General features: G+C 42.3%; 1 protein-coding gene across 1 annotated transcript in view; it reads right to left on the minus strand.

Moving 5' to 3' along the window:
* The window catches only part of LOC143983720 (E3 ubiquitin-protein ligase TRIM39-like), a 29,699-nt gene extending 14,456 nt beyond the window's left edge, over nucleotides 1–15,243 (minus strand). The window contains 7 exon segments of the mRNA XM_077483744.1: nucleotides 4,830–4,852; nucleotides 6,647–6,837; nucleotides 6,840–6,858; nucleotides 7,439–7,534; nucleotides 11,972–12,393; nucleotides 13,368–13,480; nucleotides 15,183–15,243. Coding sequence (XP_077339870.1) covers nucleotides 4,830–4,852; nucleotides 6,647–6,837; nucleotides 6,840–6,858; nucleotides 7,439–7,534; nucleotides 11,972–12,391 — 749 coding nt within the window. The 5' untranslated portion in view covers nucleotides 12,392–12,393; nucleotides 13,368–13,480; nucleotides 15,183–15,243.
* Between the last annotated feature and the right edge of the window lie 222 nt (nucleotides 15,244–15,465).

The following is a 15,465-nucleotide window of genomic DNA, read 5'->3' on the forward strand; positions in this document are numbered from 1 at the left end:
TAGTGGGGATCTATAAAGGATATACATGACTCCTGCATGTATCCTTATCCGTCAAATGTCCCCCCTTTAGATGTTTCTGATTCTATGGGTGGGTCTGTTCGGTGCTCGCTGGGCGGAGTCATGATGTCAGCAGACTCCCCGCCCACCTCTACACTCCCCTTGGCCAGAGCGTGCAGGAGAGGCAGAGCGCATTCTGGGTAAAAGTAGAAAATGCGCACGTCCCCCTGTCACATCTTCACAGTGTCCAGTGATAGTGGGGGGATGAGCTGTGCGATTGGAAAGCTGTCAGCACCGATCCCCCCTGCATGCCTTTTCATTATCTGTTTCACTCCCTCCCGTGGCTTTCACCAGAAAAGCCATGCAGGGGGGGGGGGAAAATCGGTGCTTACAGCTTTCCTATCACACCGATCATCCCCCCCACTGTCCTCAGTGTCCTCCTCTGTCCGTCCACAACATCGCCCCCCCCCCCCATGTCTTCCTCCTCCAGTCCCTCTCCGCTGTGTGTACACAACATCCCCCTCTGTCTTCCTCCTACCCCCTCGTCCCCCGCATCCGGCTTCCCTCTCCTCTCCTGCGGGCTGCAAGGGGGGGGGGGGTGTGTGTGCGGGGGATCTGTCAGGATGGAGAGCAGAGAAAGGGGCTGGTATGTCAATTACCAGCCCCTTTCTTTTCTGAATGGGACACAGAGCATTCGTTACCGATCGCTCTGTGTCCTGGGATAACTGAGCAGAGTAACCTGCGTGTTACTCTGCTTCAGTGTATGAATGGAGAGGAGCCGCTGTCTTCCCTCCATTCCCCTTCTGTGTAGAGAAAGGACTGGGGAATCTGTATTCCCTCTCCTTTCTGTCTCAAATGGGAGATGTCAGGGGTCTCTGTTTAGACCCCTGACATGTCACCAAAGCCCCCAATAGGCTGATAAAAAAAAAAAAAATATATTAAATTGTAACAAAAAAAACAACAACCGTCCACTGCCCCACTGACACCGACACCAACCACTGACACCGCCCACTCCCCCACTGACACCGTCCACTGCACCACTGCCAATGACCACTGACACCGTCCACTGCCCCACTGACACGTCCACTGCCCCACTGACACCGACCACTGCCCCACCGACACCGACCACTGCCACTAACATCATCCACTGGCCCACTGACACCGACCACCCCCTTTCCCAAAAGCACTGTGAACATATATTTTAAAAATATAAAACTCAACCACTGCCCCACTGACACCGCCCACTCCCCCACTGACACCTACCACTGCCACTGACACAGACCACTGACACCGGCCCACTGCCACCGACCACTGCACCACTGACACCGTCCACTGCCACCGACCACTGCCACCGACCACTGCCACCGACCACTGCACCACCGACCACTGCACCACCGACCACTGCACCACCGACCCCGTCCACTGCCCCACTGACACCGTCCACTGCCCCACTGACACCGTCCACTGCCCCACTGACACCGTCCACTGCCCCACTGACACCGTCCACTGCCACCAACCACCAACACCAACCAACCCCTTTCCCAAAAGCACTGTGAAAATATATTTAAAAAATATAAAACCCCACCCTCCCATCATTGTTAGAATAGTACAAAAATTAATTGTAAAAAAATAATTTAAAAATCGTACCACATTCCGACCAAACTTGCACAGGACCCTTTTCTTGTACCGCACCAGAATCTCATGGGTGTTCACACCTATGTGATCTGATTCATGTCCTAACTGTCAGTTCGCAGTGCGATATGCTGAAATGGGGGTGCCGTTAACATTGTATGACACTCCCCAGCAGTTTGCATATGGTAGTGTGAACTGCCATGCGAGTCGGATGCGATGTGAGAATCCGCAGTTCATTCGCAGGGTTCCCGAATTGCAGCCTTGGTGGGAGCAGTCAAGTGACATTTGTAGGCTATATGCTTTGAGGCTAAGTTCACACTGGTGCGATGCGGGAACCCTGCAAATCCACTGCGGCTTCCCACATCGCATCCGACTCGCACGGCAGTTCACACTGCCATATGCAAACTGCTGGGGAGTGTCATACAATGTTAACGACACCCCCATTTCAGCTCGCATATCCCACTGCGAACTGACAGTTGGGACATGAATCGGATCGCATAGGTGTGAACACCCAATGTGATTCTGGTGCAGACCAAAAAAAAGGGTCCTGTGCGAGTTTGGTCAGAATGTGGTGCAATATCATCCATACTATCTGTATGGCTGAAATCGCATTGCACGGACATCGCATGTGATTTGTACTGCAGTGCGGTGGAAATTACATGTGATCTCGTACAGCACACTGGTGTGTACTGGCCCTAAGCTCATTCAGCCTTACTGGGTGTAATTATAAAAAGTGAGAAGTCCACCCCTCCCCCACATAAAAAATCTTGGTGATGGAAAGGAATGTTGCAACTGATCAGGTGACCTCAGACACACACTGCACTATAACAATCATCAGATCACTGGATGTTCTACTCTGCCCAGCTCTGACTACATACATCTCCCCTAAATCACTAGTCTGTATATATTCTTCTCCCTGTTCACTGCAGCATACAGGAGGATCACATCCCATGATGAGAAACATCCAGTCAAAACACAGTAAAGGCAGCCAATCCCGGGAAAGCTGGAGGGGAGAGGAAGAGGAGGGGAGAGGAAGAGGAGGGGAGGGGAAGGGGATGTGAATTGTGAACTTTTTACACAGGATGTGCTTGTCCCAGGCTAGTGCACGAGATATGTAAATAACCTGTCATTCACAGCAAGGGGGAGGTTTTGACAAAGTTTTCAAGACTTTGTCAATATTTCTCTAACAGAACAATAAAAGACGATTGCTCAGTGCTGGATTAAATCTGTGTGGCAAGACTGGGCTCAAATGATAGGAAATCTTATTCTCTACGTTATGACATCGGGTTTACATCCACTTTGAGGTTAGTTTTAAAATCCGTTCCGAAGTGAAAAAATGGAAGTCCTTTTAAAAGTGTCTAAAACATACTAGATTGATAAATATTGCAACTCAACTGTTAAAATGTTTCAACTTCAATCATGTCTAATTTAAAAAAATATTCAAATGTATTACTATTGAAAGTACTGTGAAAGTACTGTGCTTAATCCTTGCAGGGATTTTAACAAACTTTTCCCCCATCTTTTTCTGTTCTGAAGAAAAAGTGGTTTGTTCCAATTTGTCCTAAAAAGACTAATTCTAAGACCCCTTTCACACTGAATGCTTTTCAGACATTTTAGCACTATGAATAGCACCTGTACAGTGCCTCTCAAGCCTTTCAGCATGAAAGCCAGAGTGCTTTCACACTGGGGTGGTGCGCTTGCAGGACCGAAAAAAAAAAAAAAAAAAAAAGTCCTGCAAGCAATGTCTTTAAGGTGGTGCGGGAGCAGTGTATACACGACTCCTAAACCTCCCCTGCCATTGAAATCAATGGACGGTGCTGCTGAAGAACCTGCTTTGGTAGCAGCCTTTGCAGGCGGGTTTTCCCCTTTCCTCGACCGCTAGAGGGGTTTGAAACTCCCCGCTAGCAGCTAAAAAGCGCCAATATAACAGCGGTCAAGCGTCAAAACTTGTGACGCTTTACCGCTAACATGGCTGCGCTAGCAGTATGAAATGGCTCTTAATGTGAGATTCAGTGTTCATTATAACCACCTGGTGCACATTCAGTGTTCTGAGTAAAGTTTTTTTAAGCATAGTTAACCTTTAGATCGTAATCACACCAAAAATAACATTCCTAGTGTAGAGAATAACTAAAATTTTACTTGTGTCCTTCAGATATCTGAGAAAATCCGTGAGCCAATCACGCAAGCGGGAACAGAAGAATTTTGACTTTGACTGTAAATTCCATACCTTTGAGTACAGTACAGGACGCAGGCATCTTAGTCATACATCATGGGTTACAGGCCTGTACCTTCCACCCCCCCGGGTGCCTCCCTATAACCCTACACCACTACATCACTAACCTAATCATTCTCTTCATTCCTCCCAAGACTTCCAGCTCTCTAGTTCCCTTGTCACCTCCAGGACTTCTCCCGAGACACATACACACACACACACCTACCTCAGAGAAGCCTATTCTGTCTGCACCTAACAACTGTACTTTTATTTTCTCCATTAGTAGTGCTACACCAGAAGACCAGGTGACAGCCTTACAGAAATGGTTGACAGAGGCTTGGTGCCTAAAGGCCCAGGATACCTTAACAGATCTGGAAAGGGGGTGTGTGCGTGGGTGTGTGTGTCAGGCAGAGGTTTTCGTTTTAGAGCATAGGCTCTAGCAATCAAATCCCTTATCCACTGAGCAATTGTGGATTTTGAAATGGGGCGCCCTTTGCAAGTACCCCAGTACAAGGACAAATAAGGAATCTGTCTGATGGAAGCAGTAGCTTTTAGGTACACTCTAGAATGTCTCTGACTAAATCCAGGCATCCTTTGGGTACTTAGAAGGGCACAAAGATGGTAGAACGATATCCTCACCGAGATGGAATTTTGAAACCATCTTTGGAAGAAAGGATTGTCTAGGGCAGGGGTGTCAAACAAAATTTCATAGAGGGCCGCATCAGGCTTATGGTTTCCCTCAAAGGTCCGGTTGTATTTGTAAGACTACATAAATTTATCCCAGGCATTTTTTCTTAGAATAGGTGCAGGAACTCAATCATACCCCCCCCCCCCCAAACCACATCGAACGGTGGGTGTGGTCAAATTGCACTACCAGTGGGAGGATCCTAAAGGGGCATTATGTGCGGAGTTTGAGGGTGCGCTATGCACAGAGTGCAGGGCTGCTTAAAGCAACTATAAGTTAAAGCTAATTTAAAGATAAGTTTACCTGGCTGAAGAAGCTTTCAATTCCTAGAAGACATTAAGAGAAGAAACCAGTTAGTCTAAAAAAATCAAGGAAATGCATACTACTCTATCCAAATGGAATCAATAGGTTTTATACTTTTAAACATACTAGACCACAAAACCAGGCAAGACATTAGAATCTGCAGTTAAGCAAGGTTTTTGCAGCCAACAGTGAATGCAGCTCCATCCCTTCTGCAACCCAAGCCTGCAAAAAGGTCGAGAAAAACCAAAAAAAAAAAACAAATTTAAAAAACAAAATGTATATAGAAAAACTAAAAATAATGCATCATAGAACCGCAAAAACGTGTCAAAAATGTCAGTTAGTGTCCGATTGTCAGCCACTATAAGTCGCTGATTGCTGCCATAATTAATATAAAAATAAATAAAAATTCTATAAATATATCCCATAATTTGTAGACGTTCACGTAAACCAATAATATACACTTATTGGGATTCATTTTTTATTTTACCAAAAAATATGTAGCAAAATAAATATTGGCCTAAATTTATGAAGAAATTTGATTTTTTTTTCTTTTTTTTATTGGATATGTTTTAAAAGTAGAAAAGTAAAAATATACATATTTTTTTTCAAAAATTGTTGGTTTTTATTTGTTTATAGTGAAAAAAATTGAAAACACAGTGGTGATCAAATACCACAAAAAGCAAGCATTTGTGGCAAAAAAAAAAAATATATATTATATATATATATATATATATATATATATATATATATATATATATATATATATATATATATATATATATATATATATAAATCGTCCAGAGGTCAAGTTGTTAAAATATGTTGCAGAGTTCATGGAGCATCTGTATTCAAAATCCCAGCACAGTTTTAGGCAGGTGTGAAAAAATACTTTCAATTAAGGATGCTTCCAGAAATTGAAGTGTTAAGATTATTTTTATCAGTTAACAAAATGGAAACCAATGAACAGAAGAGTCCTCAATGCTGAGAAATACAGGCAGATACTAATCCATAAGGCAGCACCATCTTAAGTATTGTTTTCTGAGTCCACAGTGGAGTGTATTTCCACCCTTACATTGAGCACTTCCTGTACTGTTAACCAAGCCTCCTCCTCAATCCAACGTTTCTATGGCAACCCGGCTTCCCTGTTCATAGCCGACTTGTTTTATTTCATAGTATTTACTTGTGCTGATTATCTAGTGTTTGCCTTTGTGAGTCCTATCAGCTTCAGCTGATAAGACTGCAGTAATGCTGTCCCATGCCCTGCTTTACACTGCATGTGTCATCACATGGTGTGTAGAAGGAAGCTCTGAATGATTCTGCAGTCTCCTGGGATATCAGTGGTGTGCCGTAGGAAGTCCTTATAACGGATAGACAAGCACATAGAGAGTGTGCCGTAAATCAGGGGAGATTTGGGCATGCTCAATGACATCATTCTAAAGAACAAAAAGGATTACAACAATACTGAACAAGTAAGGAGATATCTACAAGCAGTGTTCATTAGGGGTTTTTTATGCTGATTTACATGGGACAAAATTGTGGGGGAGGGTTTACAGACACTAAGTTTTATACGTTGTGGCTGGACTATAACATCTCATACTTTAGCTGATGTACAGCAGATTTGGAATTTGCTCCTATCATTGTTCCAAGAATAGCAATTTAGCTAAATCTGAAACAAGCGCCTCCCTTACACATTCATTGAAAACCAGGGTTTTTTTTTTTAATACAAAATGGTGCTCTGGTCTTCCTTCATATGGTGCTCAGTCGTATGATCAGAAAACAATTGATTAAAACATATCAGAATACCCAACATTTCTCACCTGGCAAAAAGCACCAGCATTTTTTTCAAGGTCATTAATTGTTTTCTGAGTGGATGACAGCTGTGCATTTAGCTGGGAAATTCTGTCTTTATGTTTCTGCATAACAGTTTTCTGCATGTTTTCCAAGCGATGGGTAATGTGCTTTTCTTGATCAACCAAAAGCTGTCGTAATGCTTCAAATTCTGACGTTTACGTTTCTGCACAATTTCATCCTAGAAGGAAGAATAAAAGCTACTAATTTAAACTCTGTAACACTTCCATAGTTTTCCTAAATGAGTGTCTATCCAGGGGCCTCAAACTGGCAGCCCTCCAGCTGTTGTGAAACTACAAGTCCCATGAGACATTGCAAGGCTGACAGTTACAAGCATGACTACCACAGGCAGAGGCAGGATGGGATGGTAGTTTCGCAACAGCTGGAGGGCCGCCAGTTTGAGACACCAATAAACCATACAGACAAAATAAAAAAAATTTTACAACTGATTTTTAAGTCGATATTGACCACATCTGATTCACACTATTTAAAATAATAAAAATTCTTTTAACCACATATTAATAAAAGAATGCTCCCAGCTCATATTTTCCCTGTAATATTATTCTACATCACAATTATACTCTATGACGATATAATTAAATAAGATAAACTAACCCTTCAACAGCAGACTTGAAGAAACTAATACAAAAGTGAAATTGAGGCCAGCCTATACAAATCTGGACAAAAACAACATTAGTTTTTTTATTATTATTTTTTTGGAGCCAAGTACTATTACTCTAAGATTATTATAGATTACTCACCTGAAGTTTACAAGCGGTTTCCTCTTCTTCATCTTTTATTTTTTTTATATCTGCAGCTTTACTCCTTAATGCTTTCAGACGTTCTTGAATGTCAATCTGTGTTGGAAAATAGATTAAAAAGATCAATATTAATAATAAAAAGACAGAAAAGATTCTACATTCCTGTTGATATAGAGAAAAAAAATCCACCTAAACTGACATTTCAGTTTGCAGGCTGCTAGAATGCTCAATTGCGTAGCAGTTTTTTTTTTATCTTTTGGGGATATAAGCAGCAAGATATTTCCACTAGTAATCCAAGCTTTTCCCAACTACCACAGACATTATATAAAGGTAAAAGATGGTACAACAATCCCTTGATGGAATTTCCATAACGTAGACTAGACAAATAAATAGGTCTATTGCAAAAATATGCTACAACTTCAATATGGCTGTGAAGGACGCAGCAGCAACATTTTTAATAACAAAATGTTATACTTACCTGCTCTGTGCAATGGCTTTGCACAGGACAGCCCTGATCCTCTTCTTCTCAGTCCCCCCCACTGACGCTCCTGGCTCCTCCGCATAACCAGTTCCCTAATAGCAAATCACTTGCGTTGGGGGCACAGGTGCATGCTTGCTCCCGAGACCCACTTTATGCGTCCATAGGACACAGAGGTGTAGCTAAGCCCCTCTCCCAATGACTCCCGCTGCTGTGTCTCAGTTAATGAAGAGAGAGACCCAGGGAGTGGAGATATGCGCAGAAGGTTTTTCTACTTTCATGCATATGCATGAAGGTAAAAAAAACGTTAGCCTTTGCAACCACTTTGACTAAAGTTCAAGCAAAATTTCGTTTTTTTTGCTGAAAAACAGTGCAGCTACGCTAATCAAAACAAAGGTTTAAATATTTGACTGTGTATGGAGCGATCCACTGCAGTTAGCTGTGGAAAAACGTGAATTTGAGACTCAGGCACTACAGTCAGATGTGTTCTGCATTATAGCTGCAATGGATAATAGAGAGGTCAGAATAAAGTCACATTAGTGCACCCTGATTTTTTTTTTGCATAGTTGTGTTTAATTAATAGCTCAAGTAACTTTCAGACTCTGATCACTGGTTTCCTCTATAACCACCCAATATAAAGAAGGTCTAATACAGAGGAGGATGAAGGAACTGGTTGAAAATTTGCATAACAGAATGACCCAGGATTCTGCTGTCCTGAAAAGGGCAACTAATGTGTTGCAATTCACACAAATCTGATGAACTGCACAGTCAGGCTGGCGACACACTCACTTCCTTGTCTTTAAATTTAGCTTCCTAGGTCACCTTTCTTCTTTCAACTTGAATATTGCAGCATTTATTATGCTCAGGATTACTAGTTGGTAAAAAAAAAAAAAAAAACAAACACTGCTGCCACATATGCAAGTCCTAGTAATTTGCAATATATTCAATTTTGTGTTTTTAGGTTAGACAAAAGCCTTAACGTGTTTTAGCCCTTTAAAAAAAAAAAAAACTGACAGCCTCTCTATTAGAGACTGGTATACAACACTGTAAATCCTTTCTAAAAACAAGCAGTGTAAATAGCCATTTAGAGCTGTCTTCAATTCTCAAAGCCGCTATTGAGCCCAGAGACATGGCTACTGCAAGAAGAACAGTGATCTCTCTCTGATGTCAGCTGGGGAGATCACGTGGCCACTCAGCTCCTCCCGCAAAAGCTGTCTCGGAGCTGTAAAGCAGCCACGTGTCACATGACCGGCCTGAAGACAGCTCTAAATAGCTATTTACACTGCTTGTTTTTAGAAAGGATTTATACAGTGTTGTATGCCAGCGTCTAATAGAGAGGCTGGCAGTGACAATTTTAGGTTTTGGATGTTCAATAATAGCGGAGATAGAGAGGGCGCTGATGGGCAGGAAGGAGGGGTGTGAGGGGGGAGAGAGGAGAGGAGAGCAGGGCAGCGTGTGACTGAGGGTCGAACTTTGACCACAGCGGTCAGACCCGAGTAGCCCTTGTTATCGTGGTCGGTTTAGAGAGGGCATATACCCTGTTTCCCCGAAAAGAAGACCTAGCGTGATTGTCGGTGATGGCTGCAATATAAGCCACACCCCACAAATAAGCCCTACCCTGTTTCCCCAAAAATAAGCCCTACCCTGAAAATAAGACCTACAAGGACTTTAACTGGGGCTTATTTGGGGTAGGGCTTATATTGCAGCCGTCACCAACAATCACGCAAGGTCTTATTTTCAGGGAAACGGGGTAGAAAGTGGCAGGCAGATTCAGTTCATTCAGATTCACAATGATACCTCACATGTGGCATGTTTTATGCTTGCATACATGTGCACATCTTACACTGAACGTTTTACAATGGAGTGTGTATAGGGGCAAGAAGAGTGCTTTAAAAAATGTGCATATTTATTATTACAATTTGTTTCCCTACTTCGTTTTCCCATTTATCTCAGCTCTTTATGAAGACAACAGTGTCTCCCCTGCCCTCCAATGCAGAAAATCAAGCACCCTTGGAGCCCTGTAAAAGTGATCAAGCGGCTCCCGACCAGCCCAATTGACCTTTACCTTAAAGCTAGGAGTCGGCTAAAAAATAACTACCAAGCTCAGAGTTAAGATAAAACAGAAAGGCTCCCATAGCGTAACTCCATATAAAATTTGAATTCAAACACAATAAAATAAAAGTTACACTGCCCGCCCTTCCTGGTCAACAGGGAATTGCCGTGACGTCACCCAGGGTGAGCGGCGTGCTGATGTCACCGCAATTCCCCGTTGACCAGGAAGGGCAGGCAGTGTAAACAAGAGAGAGCCGGCCGACTCGTGATTATATACACGCTTATATTCAGCTGGAAATTCGTGAGTTTGTTACTTTTATTTTATGGTGTTTGAATTAAAATTTTATATGGAGTTACGCTATGGGAGCCTTTCTGTTTTATCTTACTAAATGATTATGGTGGAACGGGAGACGCTCTGAGAAGGGGGTACAGGAGTTGGAGACACCAGCAGAGCCTATTAAAGGGACCAGGAGTGATTGATCTGTTTGCAAGCTCGTATGATCTCCCTAAAAAAGAGATCTTGGCAGCTGGTAAGCCTCACTGAATCTGGTGGTGGATGAACCTCTTTCTCTGGGTGCACCTGCTATATACCTGAAGGGTGTTTTATGGAGTCACTGTAATGGACTGAAATTCATCACCTTGCCCCTTTGTCCTCTTTTTGGACTGTTCATGTTTTTCTAAACTAACTTCACATTAATTTTTGCACTATCTGCAGTTTTATTAATTTTTTGTAAACAAGATATATTAGGTCATATAATGATTCTGGCACTTTATAAGTTCTAGCGCAGCTTTTTCTTTTGGATTATTGTATATTGTGTGTATCTCACATTTGGTCGTGGCAAGAATTTATTATTATTATTATTATTATTATTATTTAATGTTTTGTTTCACTAGCACTGGATTTTTAGATTTTTTTTATTTGAGTACTTTTTGGACAGCGCTGTTTTCCAACGGTTTTTTGTCCTATGGGCAGCACGGACGAAGATGAGCTTTCCCTTTGCAGTCATTGACACTTTTTTTGATGATGAAGAAAAAAAAAAAAAAAAAAAAGTAATTCCTTATACATGGCTTATTCACAATTGTATGTGTCAACAGCACATTGCCGCTAAGCACCTGCTCTATGTACGGTGCATTCCAGTACCATTATGAATGGCACACAAAAGCACTGTACAGTAAAGGGCAATGCTTGACACAGCAGTGGCAGTGTATATACCATGTTTTCTGATGCATTGTGCTGCTGAAAAGGGTTATGTGCATTTTTGATCCACTGCAGTGTGTTGTCAGCCTATTCATAAAGAACTGATTACCTTAAAGTGGATGTAAACCTGATTCATGAAATTTGGGCTGGGCACATATCTGCAGTTTTTTTCTTATCTCTCTCCAAAACAGCCCCATGTGTTTCTTCTATCTTAGCTCTGTTATCAGCCTAACTTCTGACAAGTTCTCCAAGTTGGGAAGTAAAAGGTGCCTGAAGTTTTGTATCAAGGGAGGTTGCGATAAATAGATTAGCAGACAGCTTGCCCTCTCACACAGAGCTCTGCACATTACTTCCTTCCTTTGCCAATGTGTGTGCCTTTCCTCCAATCAGCTGTATGCCAATAATCCACTCTCAGTGCTGAACAGGAAGAGAAAATCTGTAACACCATGTGCACTTTTTAAAGGATATATAAAGCTGAAGACAGAAGATATACATGTTTAATTTATGTAGGGAGATTTGTTTAATATCTGTGTATCATCTGAGGCTGTTCACTTCACTGGGTATATGTGAGGGTTTACATCAACTTTAACATAATGCGCATTTCTAAACTTACCACACGTAATCACCAAGCCCTAAAGGGTCAAGAGTATCAATTTACAATTTGATGATCTGCTGTGGTGTGTTAACATGTATAGCATTAAAAAATTTAATTACAACATAGGCACATTCGGGAATGTTTTGTAACGGAAATCTGGAAAAATTCTACACCCCTAAAGCATTTCTTTTTGATTAGAATGCATTTCACCTTAAATTCTGTGGTTGTTTCCTCCACTGGCAATACAGCGTGGCTCCTGTGGTCCACAGACTCCCTGCATATTACGCAAATTTCTTCTGCATCAACTTGGCAATAAAACTTTAGTGGCTCATCGTGTTTTTTACAATGCTTTATACATTCCTCTTTCTCTTTAGTAAAAAGCAGACGGTTAGAAATGTCAACTACATTCTCCAGAAGACGGTTGGGTCTCAAAAATTTCCACTTGGATGTCTTTCGACACTGGGGACAAGGAAAATTGGTCCGAATACCTCTCCATGTTTGGACAATGCAGGCTCTGCAAAAGCAGTGACCACATTCTATTGAAACTGGGTCTTTGAAATGATCCAGGCATATAGCACAGGTGACTTCATCTTGTAAATCCTTAACAGGGTTGCTATTTGCAAGAGCCATCCCTGATGGTTAAAACAAAAATAAAAACTATAAACATTTATCAATTAAGGTAATTCCATTTTACAACAACAAGACTTTGAATATAAAACTTGCTTTGCCCACGTAAGGCAAAGCAGTAACGGGTTCACCAATATCTCTTTACCCAGCACAACATACTGACCTCCCCTTCACGCCCTCACAGCACCACTCAGCTGCTGCAAGCAGGAGAAGCTTCCCTGGATAATATAGCTTACACTGGGTGATGGATTGATAAAATAAATAAAAAAAGGTGACCATGTGCTGCTGGGAGGGTGAAGTAAATCAAACTTGATTCTGGCCCTGCACAACTACATTTTTTATCAAATCTTTGTCAACCTTTTTTTCTACTAAATGCCTGAATCTCAAGAGCACATATCCCCAAATTAGGACTAAAAGGCCACTTCACACCAGATGCAGCAGAGGGGAGGGCAAGCAGAGCTGCTATGTGTGAGAACACAGCATCTCTCCACTCCAGTCAGAGCCCCGGGAGTATAGTGATAACTGCACTAAACGTAAGGGATAAGTCCATAAGGTGGTATGCACCACATTGGAATTAAAGTGTTTGTTAACCCCCCGCAAAAAAACAAAACACAAAAACGAACGCAGATTATGTTCCTTTAAAGCATGTTATACAGCACAGTGCTTGTGCTGTGTAATTTGGCACCCTGTATACCCTAAAATACCTGGCTGATCTTGCCTGGTTACACCCTCCCCTCTGCAAACAGACCACGATAGTCATGGCTGCTGAGCCCCTGATACTGTGGTCTGTTTGTGTGCCTCCGTCATCCGCAGCCTGCTCTTCTGTCCTCCACCCCCTCCCCTCTTTTGCTTGTCACCTAGTGACAGTACAGCCTCATTCCCCTCCTGCTGCAGGAATAACATATAGACTTCTATACTATCCGTTTTGTCTCTTTATACAGTGCCCAGTGTCTCTTGTATTTCATTTAAAAAAAAAAACCTCCTTTGCCGTATCTCACGGCAGCTCCCAGCGACCACTTGACCGGCCGTGTCTCCTCTCCTCCTCGCGTCCCACTGATGTCAGCGGGGAAATCTCGGCCCCGCTTGCTGCTTCTGCAAGAGAGATGGGCAAAGAGGAAACACAGCTGGTTACATGAGTGTGGGGAGCCACCGCGAGATACAGTGAAGGAGGTATTTTTTTTAAATGAAACACATAGACATGGGGGCACTGCATTAGAGACAGAACAGATAATGTAAATTTCTAAGTGGGTTAACAACTACTTTAACTCATAGTATGCCAGTACATTTACAAAGTCGCAAATTCACAGGGTTCAGCTTTAAAGTAGAACTAAAAAGTAAAACTTGTTTCTTTTAACATTTTGTATAGTGGTTGTGGAGATTTACCTTCACTTCCTGTCCATTAAAACAGGAAGTGAGAGAAAATTCTTCAAAAATGAGGAAATCCCTGGTTTTCACTGGATCTACAGTGGAAGATTTCCCCTCCATTACTGTTCTGGTGATCACCCAACATTTGGAATTTTCTTTTACTTTCAAAGATAATGGTAAATAGGGTGAATCTCCCCAATGGAGGCACATAAAGCGATAAAAACCTGACAGATGTTATAACCCCACTAGAGGCAATACAAAGTAAAAAAAGCCTTTAGTTAAAGCATAAGTTTGCCTTTCGTAAAGTGTTACATGCATATTCAGGGTGTAACATGTTACAAATTGACCGCTCCCCAATCTGACAACTTGATGGACCTTGTAGTTTTCCATTCACAGAGCACTATCAATGAGTGATGCAGCCAGGTGTCTTTTTAAAATTGTGATAGCTAGCAGGGAGGGAAAAGATCACGGCTAGCTGTCACAATTTTAAAAAGACACCCAGCTGCATCACTCATTCACAGTGCCCTGTGAATGGAAAAATACAAGGTCCATCAAGTTGTAGTTTTCAATGAACTACCACAGTGCTTTGGCAGTTCATTAAGTCTTCCTGTCAGAAAGAATTGGCTTCCTCGTAAGAGGCATAAGGAGGCCAATACACTGACAGATCTGCAGAACACTGGTGCAATGCTTTATAGGCTCCTGCAAAGGAGCCTGCATGTACGTTTTATTTTTACCTTCAAAAAAAAAGTGCAATTATTCTTTTTTAAAGAAAAGTAAACGTATACTTTAAAGTGGTAGTAAGTATTTGAAAAAAAAAAGTTTCTCCCTGCAAAGCAATACCATAATTTGCTAGTATGCACCACATACTAGCACATTATGAAACACTTGTCTTGAGAAACAGCCCTCAAGCAGCACGCTATCACCGCTGCAAAGACTTTTATCTTCACCCAGGCTTCCTTCCAGGTTCCCAGCCGCTTGAATGACCTGTGATCAATCACTGTGATGCACGCAAGCGGGAGTCTAGCCCGCAGAACACAGCTCTGAATGAACGACATGAGTATGCCATTCCTTCAGAGCGTATGCGTAACTGGCTGCTGCTCGCTAGAATATCTCCTAAATAGTTAGGAGATATTAATTTTACCTAGGCAAGGTAAAAAATAAAAATGTGGAGTTTCCTACAGCTTTAAACTTTCTACAACTTCTTAGAAAACTCAAAGAGTGGAAATCCTTGAAAGTCGTTTACATGTAGATCATGGTCCCTGCTTACACACACTTTGAACATAACACCACTGGCTAAATACTTCAGGGCGACCCCTCGGCTTGAGAGATTCCAATAAAACAGTGACACATTGAGGAATACAATTACAACTAGTAATGTATCTCCTAAACTGTACTAAAACAAAGCCAGATAGACAGCAAATGGACTCACAGCACCAGAACCGCCTGCACGGCACAATCCTCAAGCACCAAAACAAACCTCACCCGGAAGTTGGAAGCCGCACACTGCACGCCCCTCACACCCCGCTCCGCCAATCAGCGTCCTGTTCACATGCGGCCGATGTGCAAAACAAACCTTACCCGGAAGTTGGAAGCGGTACACTGTGTAGTGTCACAGTTTGATGCCTATCACAGGATGGTGCGGAAGTGACGTTGTTGCGTACTGCGCATGCGCGATGCGCTCCAAACGCTCGCGCCGTGCCTTCCAACATAGT

Source organism: Lithobates pipiens, unplaced genomic scaffold (genome assembly GCF_037356315.1).
Source record: "Lithobates pipiens isolate NorthernLeopardFrog02 unplaced genomic scaffold, aLitPip1_a1.2 Scaffold_16, whole genome shotgun sequence".
Classification (NCBI taxonomy): domain Eukaryota; kingdom Metazoa; phylum Chordata; class Amphibia; order Anura; family Ranidae; genus Lithobates; species Lithobates pipiens.